Below are 24,290 nucleotides of genomic sequence, written 5' to 3' on the forward strand. Positions count from 1 at the left end.
TGTGCCTTTGGGCTCTTGCAGAATCTCACCAACGAGGAGCAGGTGGTCGTGATTCACGCCAGGACCCTTCTCACCCTAGCCGAGAAGGTAACGCGCACGTCCACGCACGCTCTCGCATTCTGCTTATGTGACAGCAGCCTTTCCTCAGTGGTTAGAATACATCAAAGTGACCAAGTCAGCACTTCAACAGAAGATGTTGGACATTGAAAGTGAGAAGGTAGACAGACACGCGACATCAGCCAAGGGGAACTCCGGCAATGTGCCCCAACAATTCTGACCTTGAGCTGTGCTAGGATATGTTCTGCAAGCAGAAGGGCTACCTGGATGAAGAGTTGGACTTCAGGAAGTGTTCCATGGACCAGGCTCATAAGGTAAGCCGCCCTCAAATCTCCCGCCGGACCACTGATGGACGAGGATTGCGGCCCAGAGGATCCTGGAGCTGGAGGCCATGTTGTACGAGGCGCTACCGCAGCGGGACTGCCCCGCCACGGACGGCGAAAAAGCCAGCCACGCTGGCGTGAATGACGTGCTGACGGCGGATCAGAGAGAAGAGCTTAGGAGCGCCGTGGACCAATGGAAGCGAGCCCTGATGTGCGAGTTGAGGGAGCGCGACGCTTGCATCCTCCGAGAGAATGGATCTGCTGCACAGCGCGCAACAGGTAAGGGCCCAAAGCCAGCCCGGCACTTACTTGCACGCTTACTGGCTTTTGAATGCCACTTTCCATTTGTCCGTCCTAGAGGAACAAAGAGCTGAAAGAATTCATCGAAGCTCAGAAGAGACAAATCAAACAATTGGAGGAGAAGTTTCTGTTTCTCTTTCTATTCTTCTCCTTGGCCTTCATTCTGTGGCCCTAACACCAGCTGGTGAGTGAGCTCCAGCGGCACCGCACTCGACACCTCCGATACACTGCCAGCCGGTCTCAGACGTTGGCAGACGCTCCGATGCCAACGTATACCCCCCGCCACGGTGACAAAGGCACCGCGTCACACCGGCGCTCATCCAATCAGAAGGCAGGAAAAGCAAATTCACATGCAGGGCACTTTTGAACCAGAAGAGAGCGCCACAAAAAACGGTTGTTGCCCCAAACGCGCACTAAAAAGGGTCAGAATAACAAGAGTCCCACTGGCCAGCCGGGGCCACCCGTCCAGCTGTTTCTTCAGGGGGGAAAAAAATTGGAGTCACCGGTGAGTACATTTTGCATTTAGCTCTGCTTTTCTGCTTCTGTCTTCAAGTGTGTGGCATCCTGCGATCAAAGATTCAGCCAACCCCAAAGCGGTTGACCTCAACGTCCCACCACCATGCCTACCAGAGCAGGTGACGTGATGCTTTGGACATCCTTCCGTCTCAGATGCCCAAAAGTACTCTTTGCCACATCTGCGGCAATACGGTGTCTTTTCAAAGGTGCAAATAAATCCAGCGTGGGCGGAACACGCACGTCTTCGGTTTTTCCCGCTTTGTTTGTGTGACAGCTGTTGTGAAAATTTTATACAAATAAAGTTGTATAGTACAGGTTTGGCCAAGCCGCAACTCCCGAACCGCATGCGGCTCTTTTATGTTCATATCAACATTTGTGTGTGTGTGTGTGTGTGTGTGTGGGGGGGGGGGGTTGTGCGTGTTGGCTTCACTTGAGTTCAATTTGGTATTTTGGTCAAAAGCGCATGTGGTGAAATTCCACAAAGTAGGATGGGCAAACACATTTCTTTAAACTATGAGTGTCAATTGGGCTCTCGAAATGGCAGGGAAAAGATGCACAGCAAAACGAAAATACGTAGATGAACACAGGACGTTTTAATCAGAGTGGGAAAGTTTCTATTTTTTGTTGAACGTGATGGCAAACCATTCTGCCTGATATGTCAGACCTCAGCGCATTTCAAAGATTCAAATCTTCAGCGCCATGCACTTCAGCTCACTCCATGCTAACATTGATCAGGCGTCGAACCCGCAACATCATGCTTAAGAGGTGGCCATGCTAACCAGTGCGCCATTATGTCAACGCATAATAACTAAGTCTACTGATCAAAACAGCGGTTACTATATGACGTCGCTACGTCGTGGTCACGTGACGCAGACAAGACGTCAATGGACGTGGGCAGAGTTAACTTGTTTAAAAGGGAGTGGGCAGAAGAAATATTTAATTTATTTAAATCTATTTTGAGTGCACACCATTATGCCAATGCATAACAACTGTAAATCTACTAAACAAAACAGCGGTTGCTATATGACATCTGCCACGTCGTGGTCACGTGACATACGTGACGTCGATGGGCGTAACTTTCGCCGGAATTAAAATCCGCGGGGAGAGTTAACTTGTTTAAAAGAGAGTGGGCAGAAGAATTATTTAATTTATTTAAATCTATTTGGTGTGTGCGCCATTATGTCAATGCATAACAACTGTAAGTCTACTAAACAAAACAGCGGTGGCTATATGACGTCTGCCACGTCGTGGTCACGTGACGCGGACGTGACGTCGACGCCTACTTTACATCCCACCGATCACAGGACCCCTCGGCTGCATAACCGTGCCCCCTTCCCAACCAATCGGATTTGCTATACGCGAAAACGACGCCAATGGAAAGAGCTTCCGCCCAAATTTAAATCCGTGGGCGTGGCTCGCAGCAGGAAGTAGGAAAATGGCGGCGATGTTGACAAAGACACAGCGGATGGTAACATACGACTAACAAGAGAAATATTTTTATTTTCTGCTTGCAACTGGACCGTCCAGAGCGTACACGGTAAGTACAACTCATCGTTTTTAAAAAGAAGTACTTTTGTTGCCCTGAAAAGCGAGTGAGCGTGGCGTTTGTGGGGGACGTCGAATTTCGACGATTCTTTCTGGTCAACGGTTGTAAATGATTGTGTTGATTAAAAAAGAAAACTTGATGTAACTCTACTTTTAACTGCCGTTTCAGATAGATTTGGAATTGCATCACATCCAATTTTGCCTAGAGCGTACACGGTAAGTAACACTCGTTGTGTTTAAGGAGATTTACGTTTGTAATAGCAGAAGTGTAGCCGCGTTGCGTTGTACGTGTGAATGTTTGTCCAGGCGAAATGTTAATGTTTAATTTCATTCCTTTAGGTTCCACGGTGTTTGTTGGCTGCAAGTTTTCCACTGCAAGAAGAGGCTCATATCATTGACCAGGAGCGAGCTACAATGGTGAGTAGCCATAACATTTATGTTAAACACTTCCTATTTCATGTCTAACAGTACTTGATTTAACAAATAACCATAAATAAATACAGTATGGGCACTGAAGTTAACATATGTGATTATACTGCCTAATCTGTCACCGAGTAGAATGTTGCAAAGTAATATAAGATCCAAAGTTGTAATTCAGAATAGTTTTCAAAAGAAGGCCATTAGAATTATATACAAGTCTGATTACCCTGAACAAGCTATTAATTAAATCACAAATTCTTCAATTCAAAGATTTGGTAGATTATCAGACAAATAATGTCTAACAGTAATTGATTTAACACATCACGATAAGTAGATTGAGTGTGGGCACTCTCAAGTTAACATATGTGATTATACTGCCTAATCTGTTACAGAGTATGTTGTTGCCAAGTAATGTAGAATAGATCCAAAGTAGTAATCCAGAATAGTTTTGAAGAGGCCATTAGAATGATAAACAAATCTGATTACCTTGAACATAATAACAAGCTAAGTGTTTAATATGTCCTATGAAGTCAAATTTGGGCACCATCATGTGGTGAAATTTGGAATTGCATCACATCCAATTTTGCCTGGGAACAAACAGATTACATAAATCTTAGTTTTGAATAAGCCACTCCTTCTCAAACAAGTAAACTCTGCCCATTTCGCGCAGTAGATGTTCTGTTAATATCTAGTATTTATACAAAGTCATAATTTAAATTGCTTTCAACCTTCATTCATCGGTTCAACCAACATTACTCGCTCTTATTACCAACTTGTATTGATTTAACTAAGCGTTTAATACTTCCTATCAGGTCTCAAATCGAGATTTGGCAAAATACAATTTCAGCAAATCCAATTTTGCCAGGGAACAAAAATAGATTAAATAAACTAAATAAGTCCTCTTCCCATTAAATAAATCAGAAAAGTCTGTCTTGTAACCAGTCCTCTTCAAACAAGTAAAGTCTGCCCATTTTGTGCCGTAGATTTTGTGTCCATGCCTAGTATTTAAACAAAATCATAATTTAAACGACTTCTTGCCTTCATTCACTTTGGAAATTTGGAATTGCAGCAAATCGAATTTTGCCAGGGAACAAAAATAGATCAATTAAACTAAGTCTTCTTCCCATTAAATAAATTAAAAAAGTCTGTCTTGTAACCAGTCCTTTTCAAACAAGTAAAGTCTGCCCATTTTGTGCCGTCGATTTTGTGTTAATGCCTAGTATTTATACAAAATCATAATTTAAAGGACTTCATTCCTTCATTCACTTTGGAAATTTGGAATTGCAGCACATCAAATTTTGCCTGGGAAGAAAAGTAGATTAAATAAATTTAATAAGTCTTACTACTTCCCATTAAATAAATTAAATACGTCTTACTTGTTCCCACTCCTTTTCAAAACAGTAGTTTAAAACGAGGGCCCTTCACTCAACCTTTAACCCTATTTATTCACCTTCTAGGCTAAGTGTTAAAGGCTAAGTGTTAAAGGCTAAGTGTTAAAGGCTAAGTGTTAAAGGCTAAGTGTTAAAGGCTAAGTGTTAGAGGCTAAGTGCCAGAGGCTAGGCGCCAGAGGCGAGTTTTTGTGGGCTGAAGTTTTAGTGGGGTTAGTGTGAATACAATCCAAAAGAATACAACAGAATACAATACAATAGAATATAATACATAGATTAAATTCAATAGCTCTTACTACTTCCCATTAAATAAATTAAATACGTCTTACTTGTTCCCAATCCTTTTCAAAAAAGTAGTTTAAAACGAGGGCCCTTCACTCAACCTTTAACCTCAACCCCGCACGTCACATTGTGTTGTATCTGTGAATGTTGGTTGTGGCCAAATGATAGTTTTCTTTCATTCGTTTAGGTTCCACGGTGTTTGTTGGCTATGTTTTCCACTGTCAGAAGGATGAAAATACAAAGTACAACGCTTGGACGTGGGCGAAGACGTCACCGGTGAGTCCTTCCTTCCTATTTATTTACCTTCTAGATGCTAGAGGCTAAGTGTTAGAGGCTAAGTGTTAGAGGCTAAGTGTTAGAGGCTAAGTGTTAGAGGCTAAGTGTTAAAGGCAACACAATACGAACAACACAACACAATACGAACAACTCAACACAATATGAAAAACACAATATGAACAACACAACACAATACGAACAACACAACACAATACGAACAACACAACACAATACGAACAACACAACACATTACGAACAACACAACACAATACGAACAACACAACGATACTGCACTGAACAACACGATACCGCACTGAGAAACACGATACCGCACTGAACAACACGATACCGCACTGAACAACACCATGCCGCACTGAACACCATGCCACACTGAACAACACCATCCCGCACTGAACAACACCATGCCGCACTAAACAACACCATGCCGCACTGAACAACACCATGCCTCACTGAACGACACCATGCCGCACTGAAAGACACCATGCCGCACTGAACGACACCATGCCGCACTGAAAGACACCATCCCGCACTGAACACCATGCCGCACTGAACAACACCATCCTGCACTGAACAACACCATCCCGCACTGAACAACACCATGCCGCACTGAACAACATTATGCCGCACTGAACAACATTATGCCGCACTGAACATTATGCCGCACTGAACAACACCATGCCGCACTGAACAACACCATGCCGCACTGAACAACACCATGCCGCACTGAACAACACCATGCCGCACTGAACAACATTATGCCGCACTGAACAACACCATGCCGCACTGAACAACACCATCCTGCACTGAACAACACCATTCCGCATTGAACACCATGCCGCACTGAACAACACCATCCCGCACTGAACAACACCATCCCGCACTGAACAACATTATGCCGCACTGAACAACATTATGCCGCACTGAACAACACCATGCCGCACTGAACAACACCATGCCGCACTGAACAACACCATGCCGCACTGAACAACATTATAACGCACTGAACAACACCATCCCGCACTGAACAACACCATGCCGCACTAAACAACATTATGCCGCACTGAACAACATTATGCCGAAATGAACAACACCATGCCGCACTGAACAACACCATGCCGCACTGAACAACACCATGCCGCACTGAACAACACCATGCCGCACTGAACAACACGATCCCGCATTGAACACCATCCCGCACTGAACAACACCATGCTGCACTGAACAACACGATGCCGCACTGAACAACACCATGCCGCACTGAACAACACCATGCCGCACTGAACAACACCATTCCGCACTGAACAACACCATTCCGCACTGAACAACACCATGCCGCACTGAACAACATTATGCTGCACTGAACAACACCATGCCGCACTGAACAACAACATGCCGCACTGAAAAACATTATGCCGCACTGAACAACACCATGCCGCACTGAACAACACCATCCCGAACTGAACAACACCATGCCGCATTGAACAACACCATGCCGCACTGAACAACACCATCCTGCACTGAACAACACCATCCCGCACTGAACAACACCATGCCGCACTGAACAACACCATGCCGCACTGAACAACACCATGCCGCAATGAATAACACCATCCCGCACTGAACAACATTATGCCGCACTGAACAACATTATGCCGCACTGAACAACATTATGCCGCACTGAACAACATTATGCCGCACTGAACAACATTATGCCGCACTGAACAACATTATGCCGCACTGAACAACATTATGCCGCACTGAACAACACCATGCTGCACTGAACAACACCATGCCGCACTGAACAACACCATGCCGCACTGAACAACACCATGCCGCACTGAACAACACGATCCCGCATTGAACAACACCATGCCGCACTGAACAACACCATCCCGCACTGAACAACACCATGCCGCACTGAACAACATTATGGCGCACTGAACAACATTATGCCGCACTGAACAACACCATGCCGCACTGAACAACACCATGCCGCACTGAACAACACCATGCCGCACTGAACAACACCATGCCGCACTGAACAACACGATCCCGCATTGAACAACACCATGCCGCACTGAACAACACCATCCTGCACTGAACAACACCATGCCGCACTGAACAACACCATGCCGCACTGAACAACACCATGCCGCACTGAACAACACGATCCCGCATTGAACAACACCATGCCGCACTGAACAACACCATCCTGCACTGAACAACACCATGCCGCACTGAACAACATTATGGCGCACTGAACAACATTATGCCGCACTGAACAACACCATGCCGCACTGAACAACACCATGCCGCACTGAACAACACCATGCCGCATTGAACAACACCATGCCGCACTGAACAACACCATCCTGCACTGAACAACACCATGCCGCATTGAACAACACCATGCCGCACTGAACAACACCATCCTGCACTGAACAACACCATGCCGCACTGAACAACACCATGCCGCATTGAACAACACCATGCTGCACTGAACAACACCATCCTGCACTGAACAACACCATGCCGCATTGAACAACACCATGCCGCACTGAACAACACCATCCTGCACTGAACAACACCATCCCGCACTGAACAACACCATCCCGCATTGAACAACACCATCCTGCACTGAACAACACCATGCCGCACTGAACAACACCATGCCGCACTGAACAACACCATGCCGCACTGAACAACACCATGCCGCACTGAACAACACCATGCCGCACTGAACAACACCATCCTGCACTGAACAACACCATCCCGCACTGAACAACACCATGCCGCATTGAACAACACCATCCTGCACTGAACAACACCATCCTGCACTGAACAACACCATGCTGCACTGAACAACATTATGCCGCACTGAAAAACACCATGCCGCACTGAACAACACCATCCCGCACTGAACAACACCATGCCGCATTGAACAACACCATGCCGCACTGAACAACACCATGCTGCACTGAACAACACCATGCTGCACTGAACAACACGATCCTGCATTGAACAACACCATGCCGCACTGAACAACACCATCCTGCACTGAACAACACCATCCTGCACTGAACAACACCACCCCGTACTGAACAACACGATCCCGCATTGAACAACACCATCCCACACTGAACAACACCATGCCGCACTGAACAACACCATTCCGCACTGAACAACACCATGCCGCACTGAACAACATTATGGCTTACTGAACAACATTATGCCGCACTGAACAACACCATGCCGCACTGAACAACACCATGCCGCACTGAACAACACCATGCCGCACTGAACAACATTATGCCGCACTGAACAACATTATGCCGCACTGAACAACACCATGCCGCACTGAACAACACCATGCCGCACTGAACAACACCATGCCGCACTGAACAACACCATGCCGCACTGAACAACACGACGCCGCACAGAACAACACGACGCCGCACAGAATAACACAATACCGCACAGAACAACACAATACCGCACAAACAGTTTTAGATAATATTACGTCGCAGTCATGTGACGCGGACATGACGTCAATAGGCGGAACTCACGGCAAAATTATAATCCGTGGGCGTGGCTTGCAACAGGAAGTAGGAAAGCGGCAATTCTGGCAAACAAGACACAGCGGTTAGTAACACGATGACTTACAAGGCAAATATTTTTTTTTTCAGCTTGCAACTTGACCGTCTAGAGCGTACAAGGTAATTACAACTGTTTTTTTTTAGCCCTGAAAAGCGAGGGAGTGTGGCGTTTGGGAGGAATGTCGAACTCGGCGTCTGCTTCCAGCCACAGACGCCAAATTTCGACGATTATTTCGACTGGTCAACGGTTGTAAATTATTGCGTTGACTAAAAACTTTATTTAACTCTACTCTTAACTTTGCCGTTTCAGATATGCGGGTATTACACCGCGGAAATGACGTCAATAGGCTGAACTCTCGCCAAAATTCAAATCTGTGGGCGCAATGGCCTTGAGCGAGACACCGGATACAAACACGACGATTATCAACAGAAATATCTTTATTTTCTGCTTGCAAGTGGACCGTCTAGAGCGTACACGGTAAGTACAACTCATTGTGTTTAAAAAGATTTACGTTTGTGTAGTTTGCGTTGCGTTGTATCTGTGAATGTTGGTTTAGGCTAAATGTTAATGTTTAATTTCATTCCTTTAGGTTCCACGGTGTTTGTTGGCTGTATGTTTTCCACTGCAAGAAGAGGCTCGTATCATTGACCAGCAGGAGCTACAATGGTGAGTACCCCTTTCGTCTTCCATTTATGTTAAACACTTCCTATTTCATGTCTAACAGTACTCGATTTAACAAATAACCATAAATAAATACAGTGTGGGCAGTCACGTTAACATATGTGATTATCCTGCCTAATATGTTTATCACAAATATGTCACTAATCACTAATATGTTTATTTGTTTATCACAACACCTTTGGACCTTCAGCAATCGATTATTTCCCTTCATCTACATAGAGACAGAACGATGGTGTCTTAAACATCTCATTCATTTCACCAAATAACTTCACGCAGGTGGATAACGGCCGTCTCGGTCACGCTATGTTGCGTGATGCAGTTTTGAAGAACCAAATGCATTTATTCAATGAATAAGTCAAGCTAGTTCTATGTTTATGATGTTGTAAGTTACGGTACCGATTGAAGTTGAGTTCGAAGCCAGTGGAAAACAGCGCTGCGTTTGTGCTCTCCAGGTACAAATGTTGTGATCTCTGACTGACGACCGGGCGAGACTCGAGTAAGAGATGTCCAAACGAGCTCCGGCAGGGCGGGCCAAGGCGGAGCGAACGGACGCCCTTCAGGCCGCCAATGACGAGCTGAGAACCAAACTGATGGACGTCCAGTTAGAACTTCAGCAGGAGAAGAACAAGGTGAAAACCTCAACAGACAGACACTGCCTGCCTCCCTGCCTGCCTCCCTGCCTGCCTCCCTCCCTCCCAGTTTTCCCGATGTAGATTAGACATGCGTGTGCCATGACTGTGTCAGCCTACATCAACAAATGCACCGAGGACGTCAGCACCACTAAGAATATCATCACCCGGGGCAACCAACGACCCTGGATGACTGAGGAGGTACGTCAAACGCTACGAGCGCGGAACTCTGCCTTCAAGTCTGGCGACAAGGAGACACTGAGGACAGCGAGAGCCAACTTGAACCGTGCCATCAGAATAGCGAAGCGAGACCGCAGTCGAAAATTTCAGGATCGTTTCCACGACGTCAAAAACATCAGGAGTATGTGGCAAGGCATACGGGCGATTACAGACGACAACTCACCCTCCCCCCCCCCCCGGTGGGTGTAGTTGATGCTGACTTTCTAAATGGTCTAAATAACTTCTTTGGGAGGTTCGAGGCACTAAACGGCACTCCAGCAGTTAAAACTGTCCCCCATCAGGAAGAGGAGGTACTCTGCCTTGACTCCGCCGATGTGTTGAAGACCCTGAGGAGAGTCAACCCCTGTAAGGCCCCTGGCCCGGACAACATTCCTGGGCGTGTGTTCAGGGAATGTGCAAGTCATCTGGCTGGGGTCATCACAGACATTTTTAACACCTCGCTGGGCCAAGCCACAGTGCCGGCGTGCTTTAAGACTGCCTCCATCATTCCGGTGCCGAAGAAACCTCAAATCACCTCATTTAATGATTACCGGCCTGTTGCACTGACTCCGGTTATGATGAAGTGCTTCGAAAGGCTGCTTAAAGGTCACATTGTTTCCAGACTCCCCCTATTATTTGACCCGTTCCAGTTTGCCGACCGGCAAAACCGCTCCACTCAGGAAGCCATCTCCTCCGTTCTTCACCTGAGCCTGGCTCACCTGGAGGAGAAGAACACCCATGTGCGGAGGCTGTTCCTGGACTTCAGCTCAGCGTTTAACACCATCATCCCACAGCATCTGGTAGGAAAATTGGAACACCTGGGCTTCAACACCCCCCTTCGCAACTGGCTGCTAGACTTCCTCACCAACAGACCTCAGTCAGTCCGGGTCGGACAGAACACCTCTGATGTCATCACCCTCAGCACAGGCTCCCTTCAGGGCTGCGTCCTGAGCCCCCTGCTGTGCACCCTGATGACACACGACTGCGTCCTCAGGTTCACCACCAATCACATCGTGAAGTCAGCAGACGACACAACGGTGGTGGGGCTCATCAGAGACAACAACGACCTGGACTACAGAGAGGAGGTGGAGCAGCTGGTGGGCTGGTGCAGAGAAAACAGCCTGATCCTGAATGAGGAGAAGATGAAGGAGATCATCGTCGACTTCAGGAAAAAACAGCCTCACCACGCTCCACTGATCATCAACAGCTCAGCTGTGGAGGTGGTCAGCAGCACCAAATTCCTGGGGGTCCACATCACAGAAGACCTCACCTGGACTATGAACACTACGGCACTGGTCAAGAGGGCACAGAAGCGCTTGTACTTCCTGCGGAGGATGAGGAGAGCCCACCTGCCCCCACCCATCATGAGGACGTTCTACAGGAGCACCATAGAGAGCATTCTGACAAGCTGTCTCTCTGTGTGGTGTGGAGGCTGCACCGCCTCCGATTGGAAGAACGTGAGGAGAGTGGTGAGGACAGCAGAGAGGATCATAGGGGCTCCTCTTCCCTCCATTCAGGACATTTCATCTCAGCGCTGCATGTCCCGTGCCCGTAACATCATCAATGACCCATCACACCCCCACCATGGACTGTTCTCCCTGCTGCCCTCTGGGAAGAGGTTTGCAGCATCCGCTGCAGGTCCACCAGGTTCTGCAACAGCTTTTTCCCTGCTGTCATCAGACTGTTGAACACTAGAACTGTTGAGCTCTAAACTGAACTCTGCATCACACATTCACAGAACTGTACTTTATGACACTACGGACCTCTATCTTGCACTATCTCGCACTACCAACTTTACTGAACTTGTATAAACCCTTTAAATAGAAGTTTAATACATGGTTTAGCATTCCTCTGCACACTCTTGAATACTGTTTTGCCTACTTGCACTATTGCATAATTATCACTGCTGCACTTTATACTTATTTTTAATATATATATATATATATATATATAGTATATGTATATATATACATTTTCATAGGATATGTTACTTCTATTCAACTGCAATATCACTACTTTGTTGTAAGACGTATGCAACGGAATTTCGTTTTGTATGCACCATGTGCAGACAAGATGACAATAAAATTTGTCTAAGTCTAAGTCATGTCAGGTCAGCTGTCTGGAGAGAGAGAGAAGTCAGGACCTGCGGGCGGAGCACCACCGTGCCACCGCCGCCATGACGGAACTCAAAAGCAAACTCCATGAGGAGAAGCAGAAAGAGTTAGCCATTACCAGGGAGACATTACTGCGGCAGCATGAAATGGAGCTGATGAGAGTGATCAAAATCAAAGATGGAGAGATCCAGCGACTGAATGCCTTGGTCCTCAGCCTGAGGGACGGCTCCATGGACAAGGTGATCCGCTCTATCCGTGTCTGACTATCCGCACGCCACGTCGGGCTTCGATGCGGCCGCTACCGTATTGTGTAGCTTGTCCCCAGTAAGCGTCGCGGCGCTCCGTTGCGGTCTCAACGGCCCGGTGTGGCGCAATGTCTGCTCAGGTGAGGAGGGGGGGCGCTTTGCTGGCGGAGGTGGAGGAGACGCGGCGGTGTCGGGAGACCGAGCGGTGTCGCCTCCACCAGGAGCGCGGAAGAAGCCCTGGCAGCGGCCCAGCAGGCCTGGCAGTCCCGAGCGGCCGAGCTCCGATCGGCTCATCACCAGCATCGGGAGGAGCTGAGCCGAACCAAGAGAGACTGCGAGAGGGAGATCCGCCGACTGGTAGGACTGATCAGATGCGCGGTGCGTGGCTATGTTCCCAATTTCGTTGTATACCTGCAGTGCAATGACACCTAAGGCATTCTATTCTATTTCACAAGAAGAAAATGTCCGGTTGCTCGCTTCGCTTTTGTCACAGCAAAGGTGTTCTAGTCGATTCAAGAAAAAAATTGGCCGGTTGCTCTCTTTGTTTTTGTCACAATTCTGGCAAATGAGTTTGCCCGCCTGCCTGAGCGCTCCCCGTTTGTACATCCAGACGGATGAGATCAAGCTGAAAGACAGAGCGGTTAGTGTTTTGGATGAAGCCCTGGGGCCGGCCACGTCCACCGCCTTCAGCTGCAGACTCAGGCTGCCGAGCAGCAGATCGCTGCCCTGAGGGATTCCCAAAGGGCGGGCCTAAACTACCCTGGAAGTGGGGTCAACGCCGCTACTAGCAATCCTCTTCATTGCGTAAGCCACCTCATCACACACTTGCAGTACGCATGACTTAGTTCGTTGCTGGAGGAAGGTAGCACAAAAACAGTTTTGAACTTTGAACGAGTGCTTGTGTGTGTGTGTTGCGGGGCGTTTTCAGTCTCAGGAGGATCGGGACACGCGACGGTTTCATCTGAAAATCGCTGAGCTCAGCGCAGTCATCAGGAAACTGGAGGATCGAAACGCCCTGCTTTCTGAAGAGCGCAATGAACTGGTAATTTATTGACGGCACGCTTGAAGGTTTGCGCTACGTTTGATGCGCGCCATCCAGCGAGGCACCCATTGCGCTTGCTTATTAGTTGAGCGGCGCGGCGAGTCGGTTGCCTGGTAGATGTCTTTTATTGGGAGCCAAAGCCACGATTCCGTTCAAACCGATGCAAAAGAAATGGATACGTTCCGGCCCGCGTGTTGTGCGTCTTTCACATCCCGCACTTCATGCTTGCAGCTAAAGCGACTGAGAGAAACAGAAAGCCAGTTTCTGCCACTCCTGTACAAAAACAAACGCCTGAGCAGGAAGAATGAAGAACTCTCGCTGGTGCTGTGTCGCCTTGAAAACAAAGTGCGCTTTGTCACCCAGGAGAACGAGGAGATGGCAAGCTTGGTAAGTCGACGCGGACAACGGCGGCGTGCCAACAGAGTCCACTGCATTTGTGTTCCACAGAGAAGGCCTAGTTCGCTCAATGACCTGGACCGCGGTTGCGGCCAGCAGGACGGTGAAATGGAGTTCCTTCAAGTTGTGGAGCAGCGGCACATCATCGACGACTTGTCCAAGGTCTTCAGGCAGGCGACTCGGTGCACGTACGGCAGCGCCGCGCTCGCTCGCTGTCGCCAGGAAACCTTTTCCGTCCAAAGCTTGGCCGGCGGCCGCCATCCAAAAAATTGGCCCCTTAAATTCCGACCTTTCAAGCAGGAGCATTGTGCGCACGCGTTTGAACACGCTTTAGACTTGTTTTGCCGTTTTCAGCAGCTCAAAGCTCCCGTTTTGTCAGCGCCTTTGCCACTCGCTGTGCGCTGAAAACGACGGACTTGCCCGGCTGCTCAGCCCGTCAACCATGAGCCGCGAGCGCGACGTCATTGTCCGTAGGCAGCTAGTGGCAAAATGCACCCTGTTAGAGTTGCGCTCGCTCCAACTTATTTTGCAAGAACCACACGGGAGACAAGTAAGTTCTTTTGGACACCTGCAGGTGGAGAGTCCATCCGTTGTACGAATGAAGTCTGACTCTCGGCTCCTGCACGAGCATTTTAATTAAGAGAAACAGGGTGGGTGTAAGAGTGGATTGAATAGAGGAAGCCCTTGACCTCTAGTCAAAACATAGCAAGGGGTGTTTTACGACTTTGTGTAGGAAGGGATAAGCGATAGGGATAAATAAGGGATAAATAATATTATTTATTACAGGTCGCAGTCAAAGTCAAAGCAACACAATGATACGATAAAGATAATCTGGAAAACCCTGACACACCCTGTAGTTGTCACTTTTGGAAAAGACGAGCGTCCCTCCAATCATCGCCGGTGACGTGTTTTTCAGGCTCTGGAGACAGGAGCTCATGTCAGAAATGTCATTGTGAGTCGCGTTTGTTTCTGCGCCGGAGCCGTTCGTTCCCTTTGCATCCAAAGAATCTCAAAGGCGGATTATTTGTGTCGACAGGAGAGAGATTTGCTGCTACGATACCGACGTCGAGAATCTCTGAGGAGGAACAAAGCGTGAGGTCCTGCAAGGTGAGTCGGTTTGTTTGCGGCTGCTTGGTGTTGCGCAAGATGAAATGGCCTTTTTCTCGCTATCGTTCCTCTCGTCGATTCATCGTGAGGTGTCGCTTCAGTTTGTTCAGAGAGATGTTTGCTTCCGCGCCCGCAGGTCATCGAAACATTTTACGGCTACGACGAAGACGTGTTGGTGGACCCGGACGGATCGTCCTTGTCTTTTCACACCGACAGAACCCCCGACACGGAACCCGAAGAGGTAGCCCGCCATTTCTGCCAGCGTATTGGCACCAAACATTCCTCTTCAGCCTGGAATCGGACTCGTCTTTGCGTCGCGGGTGCTTTGTCGCCGGTCTGACTGATTCTGGTACTAGTGCTGTGTTGCATTGGTGTGTGCATGAAGAGGCGGAGCTTCGCTACCGCCAGCTGACGCAAGAATATCAAGCGCTGCAACGAGCCTACGCTCTGCTAGCCCAGACCAGCGAAGGGGACTACGACGCCGAGAAGGAGATCAAGGTGGCGCCCCTTCCCGCAACCCCCGGCCGGGTCGCAGCCTCCCCGTTCTCACCCAGCCTCGGGTGTTCTCTGGTCTGAAAGGAGGAGGAGGAGCCTCCCTCCTCCTCCTCTCAGACCAGAGAAAAGCTGATGGTAGAAATGGGTCACTATCAAAGCAGAGTAGCAGATCTGGAGTCAGCGCTGAAGCAACAAGGACAGGTAAGCTCATCAATGAGCACACCTTTTTCTCAGACAAAATAGCTACATTCTTCAGTCACTCATCCGTCTGGCATTACTGGACCAACCCCCCCCCCCCCCCCGAACGTGGCTGGGAAAATGCGGAGAAAAGCAAATGTCATTTTCCAGTCAACCAAAGAATTTGTGGATGAAAATGACACAACATTCCAAAGCTGTCCACGCGTTTGTCTCTTCTAGAATGTCAAGTGGGTGGAGGAGAAGCAGCTGCTGCGTCAGAGCAATCAGCAGTTGGCCGAAAAGGTGACGGAAAGAAAGGCGCTGGGCGGAGTCGCTTGGCGTCACACCTGACGGGAAGCCCCGCAGATGAGGTCTGACTGTCTTTTCAGGTCAGGCGGATGGAGGCGGAAGAAGCGCGTCTGAAAGAGCACATCCAGGATATCCGAGACCAAAACGAACTGCTTGAGTTCCGCATCCTGGAGCTGGAGGTGGGAAGACTCGCACAAGCGTGTTGAGGCCAGAGATGTGACGGACGGACGGACGGACGGACGGACGGACGGACGGACGGATGCATGCCTCTGCCTTTCAGGAGAGGGAGTGGCGCTCCCCCGTCTTGAAGTTTCTGCAAGTCCGTTTCCCAGACGGCCTCAGCCCTTTGCAGATCTACTGCGAGGCCGAGGGCGTGAGCGTACGTAAGGCGTCCCTCGCAACCCTAACCTTAACCCGAGGTCCCAGAACACCTTACATTGCTCCTTGCGCCTTTCCCCCGGACATCGTCATCAGTGATCTGATGAAGAAGCTGGACATCCTGGGCTATAACGCCGTAAGTGTATGTCGAACTCCTTATGTTCGCACTCCACGAGACTCGGCGGCTCAAATGTGACTTTTGGAAGGCTTTGCGCTGAAAGAAGCTTGTTGACGCTGTGCCTTTGGGCTCTTGCAGAATCTCACCAACGAGGAGCAGGTGGTCGTGATTCACGCCAGGACCCTTCTCACCCTAGCCGAGAAGGTAACGCGCACGTCCACGCACGCTCTCGCATTCTGCTTATGTGACAGCAGCCTTTCCTCAGTGGTTAGAATACATCAAAGTGACCAAGTCAGCACTTCAACAGAAGATGTTGGACATTGAAAGTGAGAAGGTAGACAGACACGCGACATCAGCCAAGGGGAACTCCGGCAATGTGCCCCAACAATTCTGACCTTGAGCTGTGCTAGGATATGTTCTGCAAGCAGAAGGGCTACCTGGATGAAGAGTTGGACTTCAGGAAGTGTTCCATGGACCAGGCTCATAAGGTAAGCCGCCCTCAAATCTCCCGCCGGACCACTGATGGACGAGGATTGCGGCCCAGAGGATCCTGGAGCTGGAGGCCATGTTGTACGAGGCGCTACCGCAGCGGGACTGCCCCGCCACGGACGGCGAAAAAGCCAGCCACGCTGGCGTGAATGACGTGCTGACGGCGGATCAGAGAGAAGAGCTTAGGAGCGCCGTGGACCAATGGAAGCGAGCCCTGATGTGCGAGTTGAGGGAGCGCGACGCTTGCATCCTCCAAGAGAGAATGGATCTGCTGCACAGCGCGCAACAGGTAAGGGCCCAAAGCCAGCCCGGCACTTACTTGCACGCTTACTGGCTTTTGAATGCCACTTTCCATTTGTCCGTCCTAGAGGAACAAAGAGCTGAAAGAATTCATCGAAGCTCAGAAGAGACAAATCAAACAATTGGAGGAGAAGTTTCTGTTTCTCTTTCTATTCTTCTCCTTGGCCTTCATTCTGTGGCCCTAACACCAGCTGGTGAGTGAGCTCCAGCGGCACCGCACTCGACACCTCCGATACACTGCCAGCCGGTCTCAGACGTTGGCAGACGCTCCGATGCCAACGTATACCCCCCGCCACGGTGACAGAGGCACCGCGTCACACCGGCGCTCATCCAATCAGAAGGCAGGAAAAGCAAATTCACATGCAGGGCACTTTTGAACCAGAAGAGAGCGCCACAAAAAACGGTTGTTGCCCCAAACGCGCACTAAAAAGGGTCAGAATAACAAGAGTCCCACTGGCCAGCCGGGGCCACCCGTCCAGCTGTTTCTTCAGGGGGGAAAAAAATTGGAGTCACCGGTGAGTACATTTTGCATTTAGCTCTGCTTTTCTGCTTCTGTCTTCAAGTGTGTGGCATCCTGCGATCAAAGATTCAGCCAACCCCAAAGCGGTTGACCTCAACGTCCCACCACCATGCCTACCAGAGCAGGTGACGTGATGCTTTGGACATCCTTCCGTCTCAGATGCCCAAAAGTACTCTTTGCCACATCTGCGGCAATACGGTGTCTTTTCAAAGGTGCAAATAAATCCAGCGTGGGCGGAACACGCACGTCTTCGGTTTTTCCCGCTTTGTTTGTGTGACAGCTGTTGTGAAAATTTTATACAAATAAAGTTGTATAGTACAGGTTTGGCCAAGCCGCAACTCCCGAACCGCATGCGGCTCTTTTATGTTCATATCAACATTTGTGTGTGTGTGTGTGTGTGTGTGGGGGGGGGGGGGGGGGGGGTTTGTGCGTGTTGGCTTCACTTGAGTTCAATTTGGTATTTTGGTCAAAAGCGCATGTGGTGAAATTCCACAAAGTAGGATGGGCAAACACATTTCTTTAAACTATGAGTGTCAATTGGGCTCTCGAAATGGCAGGGAAAAGATGCACAGCAAAACGAAAATACGTAGATGAACACAGGACGTTTTAATCAGAGTGGGAAAGTTTCTATTTTTTGTTGAACGTGATGGCAAACCATTCTGCCTGATATGTCAGACCTCAGCGCATTTCAAAGATTCAAATCTTCAGCGCCATGCACTTCAGCTCACTCCATGCTAACATTGATCAGGCGTCGAACCCGCAACATCATGCTTAAGAGGTGGCCATGCTAACCAGTGCGCCATTATGTCAACGCATAATAACTGTAAGTCTACTGATCAAAACAGCGGTTACTATATGACGTCGCTACGTCGTGGTCACGTGACGCAGACAAGACGTCAATGGACGTGGGCAGAGTTAACTTGTTTAAAAGGGAGTGGGCAGAAGAAATATTAAATTTATTTAAATCTATTTTGAGTGCACACCATTATGCCAATGCATAACAACTGTAAATCTACTAAACAAAACAGCGGTTGCTATATGACATCTGCCACGTCGTGGTCACGTGACATACGTGACGTCGATGGGCGTAACTTTCGCCGGAATTCAAATCCGCGGGGAGAGTTAACTTGTTTAAAAGAGAGTGGGCAGAAGAATTATTTAATTTATTTAAATCTATTTGGTGTGTGCGCCATTATGTCAATGCATAACAACTGTAAGTCTACTAAACAAAACAGCGGTTGCTATATGACGTCTGCCACGTCGTGGTCACGTGACGCGGACGTGACGTCGACGCCTACTTTACATCCCACCGATCACAGGACCCCTCGGCTGCATAACCGTGCCCCCTTCCCAACCAATCGGATTTGCTATACGCGAAAACGACGCCAATGGAAAGAGCTTCCGCCCAAATTTAAATCCGTGGGCGTGGCTCGCAGCAGGAAGTAGGAAAATGGCGGCGATGTTGACAAAGACACAGCGGATGGTAACATACGACTAACAAGAGAAATATTTTTATTTTCTGCTTGCAACTGGACCGTCCAGAGCGTACACGGTAAGTACAACTCATCGTTTTTAAAAAGAAGTACTTTTGTTGCCCTGAAAAGCGAGTGAGCGTGGCGTTTGTGGGGGACGTCGAATTTCGACGATTCTTTCTGGTCAACGGTTGTAAATGATTGTGTTGATTAAAAAAGAAAACTTGATGTAACTCTACTTTTAACTGCCGTTTCAGATAGATTTGGAATTGCATCACATCCAATTTTGCCTAGAGCGTACACGGTAAGTAACACTCGTTGTGTTTAAGGAGATTTACGTTTGTAATAGCAGAAGTGTAGCCGCGTTGCGTTGTACGTGTGAATGTTGGTCCAGGCGAAATGTTAATGTTTAATTTCATTCCTTTAGGTTCCACGGTGTTTGTTGGCTGCAAGTTTTCCACTGCAAGAAGAGGCTCATATCATTGACCAGGAGCGAGCTACAATGGTGAGTAGCCATAACATTTATGTTAAACACTTCCTATTTCATGTCTAACAGTACTTGATTTAACAAATAACCATAAATAAATACAGTATGGGCACTGAAGTTAACATATGTGATTATACTGCCTAATCTGTCACCGAGTAGATTGTTGCAAAGTAATATAAGATCCAAAGTTGTAATTCAGAATAGTTTTCAAAAGAAGGCCATTAGAATTATATACAAGTCTGATTACCCTGAACAAGCTATTAATTAAATCACAAATTCTTCAATTCAAAGATTTGGTAGATTATCAGACAAATAATGTCTAACAGTAATTGATTTAACACATCACGATAAGTAGATTGAGTGTGGGCACTCTCAAGTTAACATATGTGATTATACTGCCTAATCTGTTACAGAGTATGTTGTTGCCAAGTAATGTAGAATAGATCCAAAGTAGTAATCCAGAATGGTTTTGAAGAGGCCATTAGAATGATAAACAAATCTGATTACCTTGAACATAATAACAAGCTAAGTGTTTAATATGTCCTATGAAGTCAAAATTGGGCACCATCATGTGGTGAAATTTGGAATTGCATCACATCCAATTTTGCCTGGGAACAAACAGATTACATAAATCTTAGTTTTGAATAAGCCACTCCTTCTCAAACAAGTAAACTCTGCCCATTTTGCGCAGTAGATGTTCTGTTAATATCTAGTATTTATACAAAGTCATAATTTAAATTGCTTTCAACCTTCATTCATCGGTTCAACCAACATTACTCGCTCTTATTACCAACTTGTATTGATTTAACTAAGCGTTTAATACTTCCTATCAGGTCTCAAATCGAGATTTGGCAAAATACAATTTCAGCAAATACAATTTTGCCAGGGAACAAAAATAGATTAAATAAACTAAATAAGTCCTCTTCCCATTAAATAAATCAGAAAAGTCTGTCTTGTAACCAGTCCTCTTCAAACAAGTAAAGTCTGCCCATTTTGTGCCGTAGATTTTGTGTCTATGCCTAGTATTTAAACAAAATCATAATTTAAACGACTTCTTTCCTTCATTCACTTTGGAAATTTGGAATTGCAGCAAATCGAATTTTGCCAGGGAACAAAAATAGATCAATTAAACTAAATAAGTCTTCTTCCCATTAAATAAATTAAAAAAGTCTGTCTTGTAACCAGTCCTTTTCAAACAAGTAAAGTCTGCCCATTTTGTGCCGTCGATTTTGTGTTTATGCCTAGTATTTATACAAAATCATAATTTAAAGGACTTCATTCCTTCATTCACTTTGGAAATTTGGAATTGCAGCACATCAAATTTTGCCTGGGAAGAAAAGTAGATTAAATAAATTTAATAAGTCTTACTACTTCCCATTAAATAAATTAAATACGTCTTACTTGTTTCCACTCCTTTTCAAAACAGTAGTTTAAAACGAGGGCCCTTCACTCAATCTTTAACCTCAACCCCGCACGTTGTGTTGTATCTGTGAATGTTGGTTGTGGCCAAATGATAGTTTTCTTTCATTCGTTTAGGTTCCAAGAAAACTTGATGTAACTCTACTTTTAACTGCCGTTTCAGATAAGCGGGTATTACGTCGCAGTCATGTGCCGCGGATATGACGTAATTGCCGGAACCTCCGCCAAAATTCAAATCTGTTGGCGCAATGGCCGTGAGCCACTGAGCAGCGACGATTATCAACAGAAATATCTTTATTTTCTGCTTGCAACTGGACCGTCTAGAGCGTACACGGTAAGTAACACTCATTGTGTTTAAGGAGATTTACGTTTGTAATAGCAGAAGTGTAGCCGCGTTGCGTTGTACGTGTGAAAATTGGTCGAGGCGAAATGTTAATGTTTAATTTCATTCCTTTAGGTTCCACGGTGTTTGTTGGCTGCAAGTTTTCCACTGCAAGAAGAGGCTCGTATCATTGACCAGGAGCGAGCTACAATGGTGAGTAGCCATTACATTTATGTTAAACACTTCCTATTTCATGTCTAACAGTACTTGATTTAACAAATAACCATAAATAAATACAGTGTGGGCACTGAAGTTAACATATGTGATTATACTGCCTAATCTGTCACCGAGTAGATTGTTGCAAAGTAATATAAGATCCAAAGTTGTAATTCAGAATAGTTTTCAAAAGAAGGCCATTAGAATTATATACAAGTCTGATTACCCTGAACATAACAACAAGCTATTAATTAAATCACAAATTCTTCAATTCAAAGATATGGTAGATTATCAGACAAATAATGTCTAACAGTAATTGATTTAACACATCACGATAAGTAGATTGAGTGTGGGCACTCTCAAGTTAACATATATGATTATACTGCCTAATCTGTTACAGAGTATGTTGTTGCCAAGTAATGTAGAATAGATCCAAAGTAGTAATCCAGAATAGTTTTGAAGAGGCCATTAGAATAATAAACAAATCTGATTACCTTGAACATAATAACAAGCTAAGTGTTTAATATGTCCTATGAAGTCGAAATTGGGCACCGTCATGTGGTGAAATTTGGAATTGCATCACATCCAATTTTGCCTGGGAACAAACAGATTAAATAAATCTTAGTTTTGAATAAGCCACTCCTTCTCAAACAAGTAAACTCTGCCCATTTCGCGCAGTAGATGTTCTGTTAATATCTAGTATTTATACAAAGTCATAATTTAAATTGCTTTCAACCTTCATTCATCGGTTCAACCAACATTACTCGCTCTTACTACCAACTTGTATTGATTTAACTAAGCGTTTAATACTTCCTATCAGGTCTCAAGGCAAGATTTGGCAAAATACAGTTTCAGCAAATCCAATTTTGCCAGGGAACAAAAATAGATTAAATAAACTAAATAAGTCTTCTTCCCAATAAATAAATCAGAAAAGTCTGTCTTGTAACCAGTCCTCTTCAAACAAGTAAAGTCTGCCCATTTTGTGCCGTAGATTTTGTGTCCATGCCTAGTATTTAAACAAAATCATAATTTAAACGACTTCTTGCCTTCATTCACTTTGGAAATTTGGAATTGCAGCAAATCGAATTTTGCCAGGGAACAAAAATAGATCAATTAAACTAAGTCTTCTTCCCATTAAATAAATTAAAAAAGTCTGTCTTGTAACCAGTCCTTTACAAACAAGTAAAGTCTGGCCATTTTGTGCCGTCGATTTTGTGTTAATGCCTAGTATTTATACAAAATCATAATTTAAAGGACTTCATTCCTTCATTCACTTTGGAAATTTGGAATTGCAGCACATCAAATTTTGCCTGGGAAGAAAAGTAGATTAAATAAATTTAATAAGTCTTACTACTTCCCATTAAATAAATTAAATACGTCTTACTTGTTCCCACTCCTTTTCAAAACAGTAGTTTAAAACGAGGGCCCTTCACTCAACCTTTAACCCTATTTATTCACCTTCTAGGCTAAGTGTTAAAGGCTAAGTGTTAAAGGCTAAGTGTTAAAGGCTAAGTGTTAAAGGCTAAGTGTTAAAGGCTAAGTGTTAGAGGCTAAGTGCCAGAGGCTAGGCGCCAGAGGCGAGTTTTTGTGGGCTGAAGTTTTAGTGGGGTTAGTGTGAATACAATCCAAAAGAATACAACAGATTACAATACAAAAGAATATAATACATAGATTAAATTCAATAGCTCTTACTACTTCCCATTAAATAAATTAAATACGTCTTACTTGTTCCCAATCCTTTTCAAAAAAGTAGTTTAAAACGAGGGCCCTTCACTCAACCTTTAACCTCAACCCCGCACGTCACATTGTGTTGTATCTGTGAATGTTGGTTGTGGCCAAATGATAGTTTTCTTTCATTCGTTTAGGTTCCACGGTGTTTGTTGGTTATGTTTTCCACTGTCAGAAGGATGAAAATACAAAGTACAACGCTTGGACGTGGGCGAAGACGTCACCGGTGAGTCCTTCCTTCCTCTTTATTTACCTTCTAGATGCTAGAGGCTAAGTGTTAGAGGCTAAGTGTTAGAGGCTAAGTGTTAAAGGCAACACAATACGAACAACACAACACAATACGAACAACTCAACACAATATGAACAACACAATATGAACAACACAACACAATACGAACAACACAACACAATACGAACAACACAACACAATACGAACAACACAACACATTACGAACAACACAACACAATACGAACAACACAACGATACTGCACTGAACAACACGATACCGCACTGAGAAACACGATACCGCACTGAACAACACGATACCGCACTGAACAACACCATGCCGCACTGAACACCATGCCACACTGAACAACACCATCCCGCACTGAACAACACCATGCCGCACTAAACAACACCATGCCGCACTGAACAACACCATGCCTCACTGAACGACACCATGCCGCACTGAAAGACACCAT

At 46.3% G+C, this 24,290-nt stretch overlaps 1 protein-coding gene, 1 long non-coding RNA gene and 1 pseudogene across 2 annotated transcripts; all 3 read left to right on the plus strand.

Annotated features, from left to right (window-relative positions):
* Positions 1-296: 296 nt before the first annotated feature.
* LOC125968179 (janus kinase and microtubule-interacting protein 3-like) lies at positions 297-1,467 on the plus strand. The gene is made up of 4 exons (XM_068649846.1): positions 297-371; positions 428-659; positions 739-864; positions 1,234-1,467. Exons 1-4 carry the CDS (start codon positions 297-299, stop codon positions 1,317-1,319), a joined length of 519 nt encoding a protein of 172 aa, XP_068505947.1. The 3' UTR covers positions 1,320-1,467.
* An 8,442-nt stretch (positions 1,468-9,909) lies between these two features.
* On the plus strand, positions 9,910-18,211 carry LOC125968180 (janus kinase and microtubule-interacting protein 3-like; annotated as a pseudogene).
* A 3,285-nt stretch (positions 18,212-21,496) lies between these two features.
* On the plus strand, positions 21,497-23,960 carry LOC125968187 (uncharacterized). Its single transcript, XR_007481109.2, has 3 exons — positions 21,497-21,656; positions 21,780-21,857; positions 23,726-23,960. It is a non-coding gene; the product is annotated as an uncharacterized lncRNA (long non-coding RNA).
* The last annotated feature ends 330 nt before the right edge of the window (positions 23,961-24,290 follow it).

Source organism: Syngnathus scovelli, unplaced genomic scaffold, assembly GCF_024217435.2.
Source record: "Syngnathus scovelli strain Florida unplaced genomic scaffold, RoL_Ssco_1.2 HiC_scaffold_46, whole genome shotgun sequence".
Classification (NCBI taxonomy): Eukaryota; Metazoa; Chordata; class Actinopteri; order Syngnathiformes; family Syngnathidae; genus Syngnathus; species Syngnathus scovelli.